Genomic DNA, 18,965 nt, shown 5'->3' with positions numbered 1-18,965 from the left:
CTTTGTATATTTTGTATTTTGACCCTTATCAGATATATCATTTGCAAATACCTTCTCCCACTCAGTAGGCAAAGCAAGCTGGATTTAGAATGCCTCTGCCACTTACTGGCTCTATTACCTTGAACAAACCCTTTAACACCCTTGAATCCTAGAAATCTCTGTCTGTAAAACGGACTGATACCACCAGTGAGCTTAGTTTCGCTCGTGGGATTCCGGGGAGCCCCAAATGAGGGGCCTGTCTGAGTACCCTGAAGGATGCACACAGAGGAGCTAAGAGAAGCTTTGAATTTTTTCCACAGCTTGGTCCCCTGCATGTTCCTGGTCAGGGAGCCCCTGGAGCAGGGGCACAGCTAGCAATACTCAGTACAAATTTGCAAGGAGACTGATGACTCCCTATGGGAGTGGGGGGCAGGGCCTCCCTATGCTCTCTGGCTACTGCAGTATCTCTGCGGGGCTGCTTTGTGACGAAAGGGGTTTTCACTGTCAAGGGTGTCGGACTGCATGGTCCCCAGGTGGCCCCAGCTGCCCGCCATCCGGACTGGTGAGGCCATAGGCTGGCGCATGCCAGGGCTGTCCACTCGGAGGGGGAAGGGGCCACTCAGGGAGCCAGCGCAGCTGGCAGGGTCCAGGCCTGTGGGCCCGGCGGGGACAAAGCTGCTCTGAGCTGCCTCTCAATGGGCGCCTGTGTTCTGGTGGGGACGGGGTGACCCCCGCCTCCTCGCTCTCCTCTCGCCGCCGCAGGATGTCCCGGGCTGGACTGGGGCAGAGGAGGTCCCGCACGGGGAAGGTCAGGGTTGGCCGCTGCGCCTGAGCACTCGGAGGTGGCACCAGGATCCGGGCTTCTGGGGGCCGGGACGCCGATTGGGCCGAGGCAGGGGGCGGGCCCGGCCGGCCGCAGCGCCCAGCAGCCACTGGTCCCGGGGGGACTTGGAAGGAGGAGCCCGCTCGGGGCGTGTCCTGGGCGTGTCCTGGGCGGAGCCCGGACGGGCGGGGCGCGGGGGCAGGGTCAGCGCAGACCGGCCGAGCCCCGCCCAGAGTAGGCGGAGAGGAGCCGGCGGGCGCGCAGGCCCCGCGGAGCTGGGCGGCCGGCGTCGTCCTGCGCGCCCCGCGCCGCTCCCCGCGCCCCGCCATGCCGCCCGCCGGGCTCCGCGGGGCCGCGCCGCTCGCCGCGATCGCGCTCCTGGTGCTGGGGGCGCCCCTGGGTAAGGGCCGGGGGCCGGGGGCGCGGGAGAGGTCTCTGCGCGCGGTCCCGGAGACCCTGGGAGAGCCCGCGCCTCGGAGACCCTGGGGGAGTCCGCGCCCCGGCGTTGCGGGGTCCGCGGGAGGGGAGGGCGGCGGGTGCCGGGCGTGGGGCCGACCCCAGGGGCCGCTCCGGGCAGAGGCCTCTGGGCGCAGGGACCAGGGTGGAGCTCCGGGGAGTGGGAGTGGGGCTGGGCGGCCACTGGGTACCCCCGTCCGTGCCCGCAGCGCTGGCCGGCGAGGACTGCCTGTGGTACCTGGACCGGAATGGCTCCTGGCATCCGGGCTTCAACTGCGAGTTCTTCACCTTCTGCTGCGGGACCTGCTACCATCGGTACTGCTGCCGGGACCTGACCTTGCTTATCACCGAGAGGCAGCAGAAGCACTGCCTGGCCTTCAGGTGGGCTCCGGCCCCTTCCCTCCTTGTCCGCCTCCACATTCTTCGCCCACACCCAGGGCTCTGGCTTGGGCACGAAGCGGGGCTGTAGCGCCGGGGCTGGGGAGTTCCAGGAGGGGCCGGCTAGTTACCGTCATGTGGTCACCGCCGGCTGGGCCGAGCCCTCCCCTCGCTCCGGGCCTGCGCACCCGGGCGCAGTGGAGCTCTGGCCGGGAGGTGGGAGACGGGGTCTGATTCCCAGGTCTTCTGCTCACCAGCTGCATGATCTTGGGGAGGACGTCCCGGGTGGGTCACTGTTTCCTCTCCATGAAAAGGGGGGGACACAATGAGTGGTTTTCAAACTTCTTATTGGAGGGGACGCTGACATATAGAACAGGTGTAGGGGGACTGTGATTAAAGAGGGATCTGAGAACACAGCTCTGGATCACTTCCCAGGGGACTTTCAGGGCTCCCGTGCTGGAGTCTAACCAGTTAAGTCATGGACGGGGCACACACTCCACAACTCCGCCGGCCACTCTCTGACCGGCAGGCTGCCTGGCCTTCCGGGAAGTGTGGTCCCCTAAGATCTACCCACACCAGTCGGGCACAGCCCCACCAGGAGACCCACATCTCGGTTTGTGGTGGCCCCCTGCTGGCCAGGAGTCCGAGCCCAGTGTTACTGTCGGCGTGGTGAGGATCCCGCCCTTGAGGTTGGAAGGTGAGGGGACCTGTTCTTTGTCTAAGTCCCAAGACCATAGCGGGCATCGCCTCCGCCGTGATCCTCTTCGTGGCCGTGGTTGCCACCACCATCTGCTGCTTCCTCTGTTCCTGCTGCTACCTGTACCGCCGGCGCCAGCAGCTGCAGAGCCCATTTGAAGGTGCGTCCATGTGGGACGGGCCAGGGGAGCCTGAGCCGGGCCAGGCTGAGACCCACGGTGGGCACCAGAGGTCAAGGGGGTGAGGTTGTGCAGCAGCGTGTGCTTCCAGACACACACTTGCCAGCATGTAACCCCGGAAACAGGAGCGTTCAGGGGCCTGTGTGAACGCTGGACTGGTATGCACGAATGCGCCTGCACCGCTTGCCGGCATGCGCGTGTGTGCCCTGGGTTTGTGCGTGCTCTTGGCTCGTAGGAAGCACTTGGGGTGGGGCCTGGAGCGTGAACATCATCGGTGCGCTCCGTGCGTGCTCGAGGACGTGTGCCTGACTTGGCGTGTGACTGGTGGGCGTGGGAACGGTGACTCCCGCCTCGGGGGGGGGGAATCAGTGTGGGGGGACCCCCGTTGGGGGCAGCTCTGTTAGGCTGCAAGAGTCCAGCCCCACAGCGGCCATCTCCTTGCCCAGGTAAGACGTTCCCCAGGCCGTGCTCTCTGGCCCAGGAGGTCTCTGAAACCCCCTGAGGGAGCAAACTGCTGAACCCAGACTGACCAGCGGGGACCACCCGCAGGCTCCCTGCTGGACTCGGCCGAGCAGGGTCTGGGAGCAGAGGCGGCAGGGCCTCCCGGGCCGGAGGAGGTGGCTTCCCATGGAGGCAGGGCTCTGAATACTGGTCCTTGGCCCCCAACTAGGCCAGGAGATCCCAATGACAGGCATCCCAGTGCAGCCGGTGTACCCGTACCCCCAGGACCCCAAAGCTGGCCCTGCAGCCCCACAGCCTGGCTTCATGTACCCACCTAGTGGTCCTGCACCCCAGTATCCACTCTACCCGGCGGGGCCCCCTGTCTACAACCCTGCAGGTAAGTGAGCCCTTTGCTCCCACCTGCCCGCCCCCGCCCCCTCACAACCCGAGTCCTTCTCCCAGACCTGCAGGCTGCCTCGGCCCCGTGGGTCCTGTGTGGCCCTGCGGTCAGGGGCTCCCTTGCGCCCTCCCGTGCCGCCGTGACCCTCACCCTGTCTCCTTGGCTTGCAGCTCCTCCCCCATATATGCCACCCCAGCCCTCCTACCCGGGAGCCTGAGCAACCAGCTGCGTCTCTGCCGTCCCTCAGGGATGCCCCCTCCTGAACCTTCATGCGGCCCGGGGGTGGGCAGGGTCCTCTGCTTGCCAGGCCCCAGACCAAGCCACGCCCTGAGACCTTCTGGGAGCAGAGCCCCAGGGAGAGCAACAGGAGCTGAGCTGGAACTTGGCCGTGAATGAGGGGTGGGTGGGGAGGGCCTGGGATGCGTGGACTATTTTTATCCGGGGCGGGGGAAGGACAGGAAAGCCTGGGTCACAGCCCCTGCTTTCTTTTAGTCCCTTCTCCTCCCAGGACGCCAGCCGGGAAGGCTGGGCCGCTCCTGTTTGCCCGCCGTGGGCTGAGGGGGGCTCCACCGGCCGTGGGCAGAAGCCCTCCTGCTGGCGCCCCCACGGGCCGTGCCCCGGCTGCTGGATTAAAGCTGTAATGACATGTCATGTGGGTTGTGTCATTGGGCCACGCACAACTTCCTGGCTCTGCCGGCAGCCCCACAGCCCCGAAGCAGGGGAGGGCGGGTGCCAGGGCTGGAGCACAGGCAGAAGCCCCCAGGCTGAGGGCTCCTCGGGCTGGTTCCCAGAGCCGGGGAGGCGAATCTTGCCACTGCGGGGAAGAGGGTGCTCGTTGGTTGGTTACAGATTCCCCACGAGGGGCCGGCGAGTGAGGCACCACCGCCGCACAAGGGCCCCTGCCCCCATTTGGTACACTTGGACTCACACTCGGGCCCTGCCCCCGTCGAACCTGGGTGTGTCTGTGTGTACCGAGGTTGCCAGGTCTCAGCTTCCTTATCTGTAGAATGCAGATGCTGCCTCGGGGCTGTCCTGAGGGTGAACCGCGTACAGGAAGCTTGGTCAGGTCTGCCCTTCTCCATCAGAGGAGGCAGCCCGGGCAGGAGGAGGCAGCCCGGGCAGGTGCCGTCAGCTGCCTTGGAGCACCAGGGGAGCCCAAGGCACAAGGCCCCCAGGCCCAATTCTGTGTCTCTACTGGGCCAGGCAGGTCCCCTCCCCCGCCTCCCCTGACCTCCCCTCTTGAAGACGTAGGCCAGTTTTTAATTCAAGTGGGAAAAGTGCCAACTCAGCTTGGGAAGCCACCCAATCCGCCATCTCCCCCTTACCAAGCCCCTCGGCTCAGCCCCCTCCCCTCCCTCCGCGGTCCTCCAGCCCCACTGCAACCTGCTTGCCCTTCGGTTTCCTCAGGCCTCTGGGCCCCGGCAGCCTCGTCTGGATGGCCATTGTGCTAACCATGCCCGGGGCCCACTGGAGGCTCTCGTCACACAGCCCAGGCGGGGAGCTCCTGGGCCAGCCGCTTTGGGGCCAGGGTCAGACCTCTGTCCCTGGACCTGACCCAGATGGAGGGGAAGCTAGGGCTGCTGGGGCCAGAGCTGGGACCACAACTGCAAGTCCACCTTTTCCTTGAGGATGGGGCAGAGAGGCGGGAGGGGCCGCGAGTGTCCTGGCTTCCGGTCGCAGGTTCTGCCACCATACGCTGGGAGAGGCAGTCACCAGGTCACTCCAAGGTTTGGACCGTCCTCCTCTCCTGAAGCTGGGAGGTGGAGGAGGTTTGCAGGATAAGATTTCTGAGTTTCCCTAAGAAATGAAGTGCAAATGAAGCAAGGCCGTGCTGGTCAGAACTAATTATCCTTATGTCAACAGCCTGGGGCCAATTAAAAATTGCTCTGTAGTCTGGGAGGGGAGTCAAGTTTATCCCAGTCAGAGCTGCCTCCTGGGACGCTGCCCCCAACACTTCCAGTCAATTAACTCTACAGAGAATTCTCAGAGAAGGGGCGACCGTGACCAGAGTGCAGCTTCCACAAGTGGGGAGCAGAGAGGAGGGCCCCCTCACGTTCTCTAGTTTTTAAAACAAGACAGCACACTGTCTCCAAAAGTGCCACGTCCTCTGTGGCCCAGCTCCTCACCCGGGGACGGGGCACGGCTGCCCCTGCAGCAGCACCCCGGAAAACCGGCAGACACCCTACAACGTGGGGGGTGGGGGTGGGAGGAGCCGTGATCCTCAGGGATCGAGCGAAAGTGCGGTCCTGCTAGCCTGGGAGGGACCGGCGGGGACCCTGAGGGGAGGTCTGGGAAGCCGAGATGGGGAAGGGTGGCATCTTACACGAAGCCCGCCGGCCTGCGCTGTGGGCGCAGCGGGGAATGCTGTGATGCTGGGCAAAGCCCAGCGCAGGCAGACAGGGAGAGGGCTAGGGCCCAGGTACTTGGAATACAGTCAGGCCAGGAGCCAGAGGTCAGCAGGAAAGGGGAGCGCTGGTGGGGCAAGGGGAAAGCTGGAGGGCGGGTGGGATAAAGGAGGGGGTGAGGGCTGCAGAAGGGGGCCGAGGGGTGGGGGAAAGGTGTGTGGCCAGGTAGGGCAGGTAGAGCACGGGCAAGGCTGCTGAGGGGGACCCTCCCCAGGCCAGCAGCCTGTCCCCCTCCCCCACCCTCCCCAGCAGGCAGCTGGCACACGCCTAGCCAGGCTGGGTGATCTTGGTGGGTGACCCGCGTTCGGATCTTATGCTCCTTACAGAAGCCACCTGAGTGGCCTTGGTCCTGACGCCCGGCCTGGGCCGCCTACGACAGGAAGTGGGCCGAATAGCCCTGCAGGCCCGGTGCCTCCAGGGCCTGGGCCCCAGCTTGTACACACAGCCCCCAGGCCCGGCGAGGGGCCGGGGAGGGGATGGGGGCGGGGGGCACTTTTCCTGCGGGCAGGGCCTGGGGCCAGAGTTTCAGATGGACCCCTGGACGGGGTGGGGGAGAGAGTGCGGCGGCCGGAGGGCCCTGGGGGAGCCTCCTAGCTCAAGTTGGCAGGAAACCTGGGTTTGAATCCGGATCCATCAGCTGTCAGGTCGTTTGCCCCGCCTTGCAACCCCTCCCCTCAATTCAGCTGATCCCAGAGCACCTGCACCCCGAGGACTCTCCCGATCGCCCCCCCCCCACCCCGACCCCAGGCCTCCCAGCAGTTGGGCCTCGCCAGGTCCAGCTGTCCACCCTCCGGGCTCGGAACGCTGCGCGGCAGAAGGCCCGGGGCCGCGCTGTCCGCCAGGTGGCGCTGCGCCCCCACCCCAGGCTCGGAGGGGATGACGTCATCGGCCTGCGGAGGCCACAGCGGAGCGGAGAGGGGGGAGGGGGAGGGCGGTGCCCCTGGCGGCCCAGGAACAGCAGAAGCTGATTTTCTGTCGGCTAATCTTGAGTTAAGTGTGTCACGCCCTAAAGCGACGGGTCCAGCTGGAGCTCTAAGATCTGGACCCTGGCGGGCGGGGTCGCTTAGGCCACCTGAGCCCCTTCACCTGCCCTTGTCGGTGCCGGGAGGGGGCGTCACCAGGAGCAGCTCGGGGCGGAGCTCGGGATCCTGATGAGCTGAGTGGTCGCGGCCCGTGTCACACTCTCTGGGCCAGGCTTTGTCTGCGACGCGGAGGTGACGTTGGTCCGGCTCACAGAGCCGCAGCCTCGGCCCGCAGACTTGCTGCGCTTAGCTTGGGGGCGGCAGTGTGTCCCCCTCCGGCCCGGCCTTGGTTGGGTTTCTGGGGGACAGGCGCGTGGGTGGGGGGAGGGGGCAGGGTGCGCCCTGGGATCTGAGCTCTCTGCTCCCGGGACCAGGCTGCGCTCTGTTTCTGGCCAGACCTAGCTCAGGGGTCCCGCTTCGGCGCAGGGACGCCCCACCTCCGCCCTGCAGACGGCAAGCTGCAAGAAAGCCTACATCTGACCCACACCCAGGTGGCAGTTCCACAGCGACAGGGGTGCAGCTCCTTTAGCCGATCAAACCAGAGAGATGCCTTTGCTATATCGGGGATGGAGGGCGTGGGGGCACCCACGGTGCGGGCACTGCTCCCCAGTGGCCTGGGGCTGCTGGGAGGAGATGGCTGGAGCCCGCGGTTAGGAAGAGTCGCGAAGGAGCATCCAGAACGCGCCTAACATAGTCATCCCAGCGCCCTGCGCTGCCCTCTGCCTGCCACCCCGACGGCGGCTCTGCCCAGTGACCCCAGGGCCTGGACAGCGGGTCAGCGGGAGCCCCCCCCCCCCCCCGTCTGAGTCTTTCCCTCATGCTCTGCTTTCTGCGGATGGGAGCTTGTGTGTGGCAACCTGGGGAGGCATGGCAGGGAACCTGAGTTTCTGGAGCCCTCCAGGGAGCCCAGGTGAGTATCGGGACCCTCGGGACAGCACAGAGGTGAGCACAGCCAAGCACAGCTAAAGGCTCGTATATATTATCAAAATCTTATGGAAAAACAGATACACAGCTATTTATACAGCAGCAGGTGGGAGTGAGGAAATGTCTGCTTTGGCATCAAACCTTCAGGTCCAGCTGCTGTCTGTCCTCTCCTCATGTCTGGAGCCCACTCCCCCCAGGCTCGCGGCCCCTGCCATGTCCTCTGATTACTGGGAGGGGCTTGGGGGTGTCCTCAGCCCCTCCTCTCTCTTCTCTGGGCCCTTGGCCCTCCAGTCTTCCAGGCTTGCCCCACACAGAGAGCCAGCAGCCCAGCGGCCTTGCCCCAAGGGCTCCTCAGAGGCCTGAATCCTGGCCCTAGCGGGGCAGTGGGGCCGGGTGGGTCACGTGGTCCCTGGGAGACATCATTCCTGGATCCTAGGACTTTGGCAGCTTGCCAGCCGCATGGGCCCCAGGCGTGCTGTCTTCTCGGTCACGTGCTGAAAGGACTCTTCTTGTCCAGAAACCTCAGCTCCAGGTATGAGACATTTGTGGAGAGCCTCAGAGACAAGAAAAGGAAAGCAAGGAGAGAAGGCATCCTTCCCGGAGCTGGCCCAGGCCTCCAGCTCTCCCACGGCAGGGCAGGGACGTCCAGGGCAGGTCAGCCGGCGTGGCGGGCGGGGTCTGTGCGGCCCTGGGAAGCGGGGCCTGGGCAGGCGTGGCGTCGCGGATGGCGCCTGCAGCCCGGTCCTACTGCAGCAGCTTGGGCACCTCCACCTGTCCGGGCAGAGCAGAGTCGGTTTAGAGGAGGGAACCCAGCGGGGGCCTCTGGAATCCCTCTCACTTCCTTTCCTGCTGGGCTCACAAAGAGATAAAGTGTGGACAGAGGGAGCCCTTCCCCTTTTCTGTGAAAACCGGATGTCATCGAATGACCCTGGAGTTACAGTCGAGGTTGTGCAGTGTCTCAGGAGTGACCGTGTAGGGGTGGGGTCAGCCGGGCAGAGGACCGAGACGCTACCACCCAGGGAGGCCGAGCCTTGAGAAGCAGGGTCTCCAGGGACGGAGTGCTTCCCAAAGACCTTTGGGATAAACTGACCTGTAGGACTTGGCTGGTCCTGAGAGGGAATTAGGAAAACAAAGACCATTTGGGTTTGGGGAATGGGGGGAGGGAGGAAGGGTCTGAAGCTTCTTCTCCATTTCTGGGAGAAACGGGTTTCACTGCTGGGTGAGGGGCTAAAGGGGGCCCCCCCGAGAGGAAGGCCAGACTCCCTCGCGGGCAAGGCGAGGCGGCCAGCCTGGGGCAGAGGGCGGTGGGATGAGCCAGCCCCCTCCCGGCCCCGCGCTGCGCGGCGCTGCGGCTGAGCGCACCCACTCACCTTCTTGAGCTGCTTCAGGTTGCTAGAGCGGATGGCGGCCAGCAGCTGGTCCCGGGAGTTCTTCTCCTGGGCTGGGAGGACCTTGTCGCCCATCTTCCGCTGGGTGGCCGGCGAGAGCGAGTTCTTCAGGTTCTCCATGAGGAGCGGCGGGGCCAGGGGCGGCGGCGGGGGCGGGGGCGCGGCAGGGGCGCCCCCTTTCCCCGGGGAGGTCCTGGGAGCGGCCCTGGGGGACGACTGCGGGGAGGGTCTGGGGGAGCCCCGGGCGGGGGCCCCGGCGCGGGGCACCTCCAGCAGCGCCTCGGCCCCGCGGGCCTCCCGCTCCTGCCGGCGCTCCTGCAGCCGCTTCTGCCGCTGCCGGTCCATGTTGCGGCTGAGCAGGCTGGTGACGGTCATGCGGGGCCCGGCCAGCTCGAAGTGGTAGCCCAGCTTGAGCAGCGTGGTGTTCTCCTTGAGCAGCTTGGCCATCTCCATCTCGGTCTTGCCGCCGCAGATGTGGCGCTGATTGTGGAAGCGGAGCTCGGTCAGCGAGCTGTTCTGCAGGAGGGCCCGGAAGATGGCCAGGATGCCCTTGCCGGTGATGCGGTTGGAGTCCAGGTTCAGGCTGGTGATGGTCTTGTTGGCCTTCAGCATGATGGCGATGGCGAACGCCACGTGGTCGTCCGCCCGCGTGTTGGCCAAGGCGAAGACCTTGACGGCCGTGTTGAACTCCAGCGCCTCGGCGAAGCGCACCAGGATCTCAGTGGTGATGCAGTCCGAGTTGTTCACGTTGAGCTCGGTGACCTCCGGGTCGTTGCTCTTCACCCGCTCCAGGGGCTCATCAAAGACGCTGGGGGCCGCCTCCTCCTCAGCCTGGGCGGGCCCGTCGGCGGGCTCGGTGGGGTCTCCAGGGGCTGATCTCTCTGGCGCCGGGCTCTTGGTCTCTTCGCAGGGGGCCTCTGCGCGGCGGGGCTCCTCTTTTCTGGCCTTCTCGTCCTCCGGCCTGGCACCCCTGTCCCTGCTCCCTCTCTCCACCTCCTGGCCCTCCTTCCGGGCATCCGTGTCCTTCCTCTGCCCCTTCACCTTCTCGGTCCCCTCTCTCTGGCTTGCTTCCTTCTTCTCCTCTACCTTCTTCCCCTCTCCCTTCTTCCCCTTGTCTCTGCTCGCACTGCCCTGCTTCTCCTCGTCCTTCCTGGGGGCTGCCGTCCCCTCCTGCGCCCGCCCCTCCTTCCCGGCCTCCTTCTTGTCTACCGCAGCCCTGACCCGGCCCTTCTCGAGGCCCCTGATGAGCTTCTCCTCCTTGGGCCTCTCTGAGCCTTTGCTTTCAGCTTCGTCCTTGTCTCTTGAGAAGCTTTTCTTCAAACCGCCCCTCTTTGGCTCCTTCCCCAGGTCTGAGTCCCGTCTGGGGCCCAGGGGCTTTTTGCTGGCATCTCTGCCCCTTTCCTCTCCCTTCTTGGCATCTGTCTTGGTCTCCACTTGCTTGTCCTCCTAAGAATTCAGGAAAGAAAAATAAACATGAAGAGCTGGCTACGGAGGCAGAGGAATGAGCCTGGGGACAGCGTGGGGTCACGTATGGAGCCGCCTGGAGCCCCCGGACAGCCTCCGTTGAGGCCGCCGTGCGGGGCCCTGGGGTCACGCGCAGAGACCGAGCTGACATCGGACTCACAGAACGTCAGGGTCGTGAGGCCCCAAAGGGAATTCCTGGACGGCCTCCTCCCCAGAGGCTCTCAGACCCTGAAGCGCCCCCCTCTGTCGTGGGTGACTGGGAAGGTGGACCCTGCTGAGCCTCGCTGGAACATTCCCTAGAACTGGTCGTGTCTTTGTTTAAAATTTTAGATTTTTGTCCGTATTGCGTTCTTCGTGTTAAATTTGATTTTTTACAGTATTCGTTACAACATTAGTTGTCTTGATCTCCGGGCTGCTGGGCTCCCCTTGCCTCCTGTGCTCCGGGCGGGAGCCTCAGGGCCTTGCCCTGGCTCCCAGCAGTAGGTCAGTGATTCTCAGATCCTGGGGTTTTTATAGCCGAGACCTTTTCAGAGGAAAACAAAGGTTGGAGGGACCCACAAAGGACTGCTTATGTTTTATGTCATCAGTTAGGAGTATTTGTAAATTCTGCCCACCATCCTCATCTCGTTGAAATAAGAAGGAGTCAACAATAACGAAGGAAGGTAGACGGAACAGAATAAAGGACATACCTTTGCATCAAATATATGTGGCTTTTTGAAAAGTCCACATTACTTCCCTTATTTTTTAGTAAGCACTTTGCTAAGGCCCAGCCCTCTCTGTGAGGAGCCCGGGACCCGCCAGGTCAGCTGACCTCGGGAGAGCGGGACCGACGCTGCAGCGGCGGGGGCCGTGGCGAGGATGCTGCGTGGAGCTAGAGGCTGGAGCGTGAATCCCGCACCTTATTCTGAGAGCCACGGGAGCAGCTGAATCGCCTGAGATATTAAATTGAACCCTGTCCAACTGTGACAGACCCCAGGGCAGCCGGGCCCCCAGGGACGCCCCGATGTCCTTCTGAAGGCTCTTAAAAGGAGGAGGCTGTGGCCCGAGCGGTGGGAGGTGTTCTGTCTCTCAGGAGCCAGGTGGCTGTGGGGACAGAAGCCCACTCGGCCCACGTGGCCCTTCCTCACATGCGTCCCGGAGGGAGTGGGGTGCCGGTTGGCCCTATGGAAACAGCGTGCACCTGGACCACAAACACGCCCTCGGGGACCAGCCCCAGGGCTCATTTAGCTCCGCTGCCAGAATGCCATCAGGCAGCCGCGGGGCACGGGGCCTGCTGAGCCAGGGCCTTGCAAGGCACCACTTCCCCCTCCTGCCTCGCAGGCCCAGCTCGGGGCTCGTGGGGCACAGAGCCCTCTCCCACTCACTCCAGCTCCCAGAACCGGGGTGACCCTTCAGAGCACCTTCCAGGGCTGGGCCAGGAGGGGTGGCGACCGTGCCTTGATTCGAAAGGGAGAGAGGAACTTGCAGATACGAGGCCAGTGAGGGGCCCGGTGGCTCAGCCCTTTTAGGACGTTTGTAAGAACCCACCCACCGTCTGGCCAGGGAGCCCCCCTCCCCCCGGGTTCAGAGTGGTTCCATCACAGATGCCGTCCCCTCGAGGAGCTGCGGGGGAGCTGGGGCCGTGGCCCATCCCCCAGACGGAGGTCAGGCGCCCGGCCGTGCCCACGGCACACGGTCCCGCTGCCCTCTGCAGAGCTCCCATGCCGCTCGCAGGCCTGGCTTGGAGGGAAACTGGGGCTCCAGAAGGATGATAGCTTAGCCAGCTTCAGCCAGCGTTCGCGAGAACCCGACTTCAGACCTGTCTCACTGGCGCCCCCGTGGGGCGGGGGGGGGATGGGCAAAGGCACCACCCCCTGCTGCCCGCAGAACCTGCACGGCCCGCACCCAGCCTCTCAGGACTGTTTTCCAACATCCTAGCCCTCTCTCTGCCCCCGCGCTGTCTTCACCGGGATTCTCCCCCGACCTCACGCGCTCCCCGCACCGGCTCCTAGCGGGCTGGGATGGGCCACGTGTCTGCTCTACAGGGGGGGCGCCATCCCTTTAAAAAGAACCTAATGAAAAACAGGCCGGGGGTGGGGGGGTGCGGGGTGGCGCTGAGTAATCATCGTTGCCTCCAAATAGCCAGGAATGAGTGGGGCTGGGGCCGAGAGCTCAGACGTTGCCTTAAAAGGAGAAGCAGCCCAGCGTCGTCCCAGGGCCGGGCTTCCGCGGAGCCGAGCTTCTCGGCACAGAGCACGCTGCCTCCTTGTTTGTGTGATGCGGCCGCCAGGCCAACTTCTGCTGCTGGAACTGGGGCTGCATCCTGGTGACCTCTGGGGGTGACTCTGTGTTGCTGTCTCTAGGCCCCTCGACGAAGAGGGTTTAGGTCGAGTTGAACTAGGGACCTCCATGGAGCAAAGGTCTGAGGCCTCTGGATGACACTAAGCAGAGTTACCCTCTTCCTTTGGGAAAAGCTTTCGGGTCAGGGGCGGCCACAGGCGTGGTTAGGGACTTCCTCGTGGACGCAGGGGAGTGGAAAGGGTGACCTCGGAAAATCTCTAAGGACCTGTGACAGTGGCAGGGACCTGCCGTGAGTCCAGGGTCAGGGTCAGGGTCAGGGGAGGAAGCAGCTCCTGGCCCCCAGCTCCTCCAGCCCTTTTGGCCTCATGACTTTGCTCTGTACCTTCACGTGGTCAGGACCCAGGTGACGCGTCTTTGGCGGGTGTGGACGGCAGGATGCAGTGTCTTTCCCCACCTTGGGCCTTGCACCACTTCCCGGGGAAGTCTCGTCTGATTGGACAGGGGAGAGCATTTCCCACTTCCAGTGCCGAAGCAGGAGAGGAAAGGAAGTGCGTGCCTGTCAGGAAGTCCCTGAAAATGAGGACCCCCTCCCCGCCTGGTGTGCTGCACTGAGCCCCCGGCCCAGCGGTGCCCTGCGAGCTCACGCTGACTGCCACCAGGTCCTCTCTGTCCTTCCTGTGACCCATCATCTGAGGAAGAGTAATCCTGGCCCAAGGCATCTGCAAGGAGAGGTCGCAGGCCCCCAGAGGGCAGGTGGAGCCTGGGAAACGCCTCAGAAGGGGAGGGAGTGCAGAGCAGACCCGCTAGCCTGGGAGGGGGCGGGGCCGAGGGGCGGAGCCAAGGGGCAGGGGTGTGGCCACCGCCTGGAGTTTAGGTGCATTTGCTCCTTCCCCAGGGCAAGAGCAGGGTGATGCCCATCCAGATGGTTCTGTGTCCCCAGGGCTGCGTGGCGAAGCCCCTGAAGGTCTGTGTCCGGTGCATCCGGGCTGCGGGCAGGAACGCGCTGCCAGAACTCTCTCCCCAGACTTCACTGCAGTTCTGGGGGCGCTGACAGCCTCAAGGGTGTGGAGCGGAGCCCCTTAGAAGACAGCATGTCCCCTGGCTGGGGCTGCTTCTTTTTCCTCCCTGGTCAAGGTTCCATTTCCCGGGAAAGCATCAGGGGGCGTGTCCTGCTCCCGTGCTCAGAGCGCCCCCCGCAAACACCTCTCCTTCCTGTCCTGCACCTGCACTCCCCACCAGCCCCTCCGTGTCTCACAGCCCAGCTCGCACCCCCCTGCTTCTCCCCTGAAGCCGGCTGGCCGAGGGCTGGGGCCCTGGCCCCCACTCTCTCCAGGCACCTGGTGACCTCTGATGTCAGGCACAGCAGCTGTCAGGGCCGTCTGTCTACAAGGGAGGGCAGGGAGGAGACGGCCATGGGCTGGGGGCGCCCGAAGTTCCCCTGGGAGGGCAGCTCCCTTACAGGGCTGGCGGGCGTGAGGGCAGCACAGGGGCAGGGCCAGGGTTCACGGGGGCCCGGAGAGCTCACTCCCTCCAGCCTCCTGCTGCACGGAGGCCCAGCTCTCTCACTGTTTTCCACCAAGAAGAAAGAGTCTAGATTCTCCCAACAAGAAGTTTCAGCAGAGTCCATTGCCTTTGGGGGGAAGCGGTATTCCTGGGGCTGGCAGTCCTGGGAGGGACGGCGGTGCCCGTTTCCCTTGGTGGTTCGCGGGCAGGAGCCTCTACTGAGGCTTAGGCCAGCTCACTGGACTGAGCTGCAGGTCTGTAACAACTGATCATCCCCTAGAAGGCTACCGGTTCCCTCCAGGGCTGTCGGGAAAATTCTGCCTATAGTTGCATGGGCGTTCATTGGCTTTGCAGGCAGCTTGCAGGAAACTGAGACCCAGAGGGCGGCTTGGAGCTGGGGGAGGGGGAGGGGGCACGGAAGGAGGGGGCATAGGACTTTGACACCCCTTGGTTAACATTCCCGGAAACATACTTTTTGGGGTGTTCAGGGCTCATACAGACACTAAGCTCCTGCCCATAACTGGTGTCTGGTTAGTCCCCTGAGAACGGGGGCTGGGAGTGGAATTCCCATTGCTGGGCTGGGGTCTGGGCCCCTCACTGTGAGGGCAGCACCGTGGCTTCTCGCACTCTCTGAGGCCCAGGACGCTGCTCCCAGCTCTGCAGCTCCCAACACAAGGCCTGCAAGTGGGCAGTGCCTGTCGGGACGACGGCCATGCCAGGCGAGGACACGCTCAGGGCCCTCCGTGCTCCCAGTCTGGAGCCCCATGGGTGGATAGGGTTAGCGCCAGTCTGCACCCGCGAACACAACAAGCTGTGCTGGAGGCTGTGCCCCTCGACCCCCAAAAGAAAGCCTCCTGCCTGCTCAGGACGCCCGGGGACGTGTGTGCCTGGTGGGCCCTGAGCCCAGGGGCCAAGGTCAAGAGGTTAAGAGGAGCCACCCCTGACACCCAGGCTCCAGCCATCCTGGGGACCGCACACCAGGGACGGCGAGGCACCCACTGTCCTGCCCAGTGAGGAAACCGGTCATTTCCCAGCTTTGGCCGCGTCTGGAGCGGGCACCGCGGCCCCCGCCCCTCCCGGAACGCTCAGCCCCAGTGCGATGCTCTGCAGGGCTGTCATCGTCCCCATTTCACACAGGAAGAAACTGAAACCCAAGGCCGCACAGCTACCCCCGAGGAGGCTGGGCCTCCAGTTCTGGGGTCTGAACCGTTTTCTCCACAGCCCACTGTCCTGGGTTTCACTGAAACGCTGTGCTGAGGGCTTGCCTTGAGCTGGCCCTCCCGTTACTCCTGACTGTCCATCCATCCATCCGTCCAAGCAGGCAGAGGGAGCTGAGCTCCGGGCTTAGCAGGAGGAAGCTTGGGGACGTGGGGGTGAGGGCCTCACCCGCGATGACCTTCCCTGGTGTCTCACGGGCTGCCTTTCGCTGTCCCTACACGCCTTTATCACATCGTCAGAGTATCTTGGAAACAAACACGGAAAACCCACCGCCGTTGGACAGTGTGTGGAAGGGGAGCACGTGGGCCGGCGGCCAGTGCTAACGTTTTCCTGGCTCTGCGGACGGCGTATCGGGGGAAGTGAGAGGCTGGAGGCCAAGCTCAGATCTCCTGGGCTCCTCACTGCCCTTCCTGCCGTCCGAGGAGTGGGTGCCACCGCCGCCAGGAGCTCCTGGCAGGCACGTGGAGCACACCTGACGTTCGTCCCCTGGGTGCCCGGTCGCTGGCACACACAGAGGGACAGCTCTGCACCGGGCTGGGGGAGGATGCAGGTGACCCCGCGTCCCCTGGAAAGACGGCGCAGGCTCTGCCTTCCAGCAGGGCCAGCGGGGGCCACTTCTACGTTCCCCACAGCCTCTCCTGAGGAGGCCAAGCCCCAGCCGGGGCCCAGAGGCCCTCGGGGAGTCTGCTTAGGCTCCCAGCCTCGAGGATGCCCAGAGCTGGGGAGGGAGGTGGGAGCTGAGAGGCAGCAAGACCAGCTGGCCAGCACCAGGGCCTGCCCCCCAGGATGGCCCTTGAAGGAAGGCGGTAAACAGGGAGGCGGCCCTGGGGACCTAGGTGGGAGGCTCGGGGCGGGGGCCCCTGACAGCCACTTGATTCCACTTTTATGGCTTTACCCTCCACCTCTACCGCTTTATCCCAAAGGACGGAGCAGCTGGGCAGAGGCTGCGTTTGCTTTTCCAAACCAGAGACCGGTTACCTTCAGGCCGAGACCTGACCCCCAAGACTGGCACCCATGGGCTAGTTTCCGGCTGCTTTCCAGTGGCTTCCCTCTGGGCCACCACCTGGAACGTGGTCCTTCAGAACAAGGCTGGAGCCCCCCACTGACTACTCAGTTCTCACCCCGATCACCGCGGACCCTCTTGTTGCTGGGGAAGGTGCGTGGGTGAGAGTGAGACGAGGTCCTGCTAAATGGAGCCGTCACCTGCCGGACGGGGACCCTCGAAAAGCTCGAATTCAGAATTTCTTCCTTTTAAGGCTAACATCCCATTATATGTGCAGACCACATCTCGTCTGTGCACTCATCCTCGGATGGACCCTTGGGTTGCTTCCGCCTTTTGGCTGCGTGAATCAGCTGCTAAGCACGGCTGGGCAGGGGTGTGTCTTGAGTTCCCGCTTTCAATCCTTTTTTTAAAAAATCCTTTTCACATACTTCATTATTTATTTATTTTAAAAAATAGTCCTCAACTTTTAGGTTGTGCATTTTTTTTCTTTTTCTTTTAAATTAATCATTTACTTATTTATTTATTTGGCTGTGTCGGGTCTTAGTTGCGGCACGCGGGATTTTTGGTTGCGTCGCGTGTTGTGGCGCACAGACTTCTAATTGTGACCTACGGGTTCTAGAGCGCGGGCTCATTAGTTGCAGGGTGTGGGCTTAGCTGCCCCGCGGCATCTGGGATCTTAGTTACCCGACCAGGGATCGAACCTGCGTCCCCTGCATGGGAAGGCACAGCCTTAAGCACTGGACCGCCAGGGAAGTCCCCTTGCTTTCAATCCTTTTGGGTCTGTACCCAGAAACAGCATCCCTGGAGTGAAACCCAGGTTCTGGCTTCTCTACACCAGCTGCCTGGACTGCTTCACCACCCAACCCTCCTTGTACCGAGTGTGTCAATCACATCCTTACAAAATCCTCAGCCGTGGTCACAGCCACCATGCAAGCCCCGGCCTGACTCTCGCCCACTGCGTGTCTGTGCTGCTCCGCACCAAGGCTGCTAGACACACCGCCTCCTGAGCCCCAGCTCTGACGGCACAATGCCCGGGTCCAGCCTTTGCTTTCCCGTGAACTTGGGGACCACAGTCCTTCCCGGGCTGTCAGTGGCTTCAACAAAGTTGCATGGAGCTCTAACAGTGCCCAGCGCACAGGAGCTCCCGGCAAATTCAGGCGTCCTCATTGAGCGCATGTGCCAGTCTACAGCCCCTCCTGCTCTCCTTGCCCCTGACCCGCCCCACCCCCAGTCTCAGCAGACCGCCTCCTCCACGAACGTCCCTGGAATAAACAGAAACCAACTGCGGGAATCCTCCCTCCTCCTGTCCAGGGCTCCCCTGCCTGGGGCTCTGGCTCCCAGCCCCACGCCCTGCACCTCCGCCTCCCAGAACCCTAACCTCTTCCCTTTCCCTGGCCCCCTCCCATCGCCTTGTAAAAGTGCTCACACCTCTCCCAGCACCGGGACGACCAGACCCTGCCTCAAGCCCACCGCCCCGCCCAGGTGCCCTCTGTCTCTATCCTTTTACCCCAGGCTCCCCCAAAGAGTTCTTTTTAAATCCCTGTTCATCTCTGGATCCAACACAGTTTCGCCTCAACCCCCAACATTCCATGGAAATGTCTCACCCAGATCATCACTGACCTTGTTGCTAAATTGGATTTAGGTCTTTTATTCCTTATCTTGCTTAGTTGCTTGGAAAACATGTGACACTGTGGACCAGCCCTCCCCTCCCCCCTCGAGCCACCTCCTGGCCCTCTGGCAGCTCCTTCTCAGTCCCCAGGCCGTCCTCCTCTGCCTGCCCCTTAAACGTGGGTCTTTTCAAGGTTTTCCTTGAAGCCTCCTTCATTTGCTCTTTTGACTCTCCCTGGGTCACCTCGTCCACTCTGATGGCATCAGTTGGGTTCTATGTCCTGGTGTCTCTTGAAGCTGTACTTCCGGGCCAGAACCCCCTACGGAGGTTCGGACCCTAGTAACCAACTGTCTAATGAACATCTCAGCTTACGAGCCCCAATGCACCCCCAAAACTCCACTTCTCTCCCCGCCACCACACCTGCTCCATCTTGGTGGGTGGGTCCCCAAATCCATCCTGATGAGAAGGGGTGGTGTAGCATGTGGGGGGTGGCGTGGACCCCTCTGCCTCACTCATCCCTGCTCCCCTTCCCAAGAGATTCATCCTCCACACTACCTTCTCCATCCTCACCAGTGCTCCTCTGGCCCAGGCCCTGTCACCTCTCACCTGGGTCACTGCAGACCTTCTCACTGGCCTGCTCTCTGCCGGGACACTCTTCCCACCGCAGCATCGGGACCTTTCTGGAGTACAGAACTGCCAACTCACTCCCTTCCCTGAAACCTTCTGGTGGCTCCCCAGTCCCCCAGGGTAAGCCTTGACTCCCAAGACCTCACCCCAACTTGCATTCCTTCCCACCA

General features: G+C 63.3%; 2 protein-coding genes across 2 annotated transcripts in view; one reads left to right on the top strand and one right to left on the bottom strand.

Moving 5' to 3' along the window:
• Positions 1-1,043: 1,043 nt before the first annotated feature.
• SHISA4 (shisa family member 4) lies at positions 1,044-3,853 on the top strand. The gene is made up of 5 exons (XM_079930869.1): positions 1,044-1,202; positions 1,468-1,639; positions 2,360-2,493; positions 3,182-3,349; positions 3,523-3,853. The coding sequence occupies exons 1-5, from the start codon at positions 1,130-1,132 to the stop codon at positions 3,567-3,569; spliced, it is 594 nt and encodes a 197-aa protein (XP_079786995.1). The 5' UTR covers positions 1,044-1,129; the 3' UTR covers positions 3,570-3,853.
• A 2,410-nt stretch (positions 3,854-6,263) lies between these two features.
• The window catches only part of LMOD1 (leiomodin 1), a 33,566-nt gene continuing 20,864 nt past the window's right edge, over positions 6,264-18,965 (bottom strand). Inside the window, exons 2-3 of the mRNA XM_079926946.1 lie at positions 9,074-10,537; positions 6,264-8,474 (exon numbers count right to left, since the gene is read on the bottom strand). Of these exons, the coding sequence (XP_079783072.1) occupies positions 8,448-8,474; positions 9,074-10,537 (1,491 nt within the window). The 3' untranslated portion in view covers positions 6,264-8,447. The remainder of the gene's footprint in view (positions 8,475-9,073; positions 10,538-18,965) is intronic.

The sequence above is a fragment of the Stenella coeruleoalba genome (genome assembly GCF_951394435.1).
Source record: "Stenella coeruleoalba genome assembly, chromosome: 1".
In the NCBI taxonomy this organism is placed as follows: Eukaryota; Metazoa; Chordata; class Mammalia; order Artiodactyla; family Delphinidae; genus Stenella; species Stenella coeruleoalba.
The sequence above is the reverse complement of the archived record's forward strand: the minus strand, read 5'-3'. Positions and strand labels throughout refer to the sequence as shown.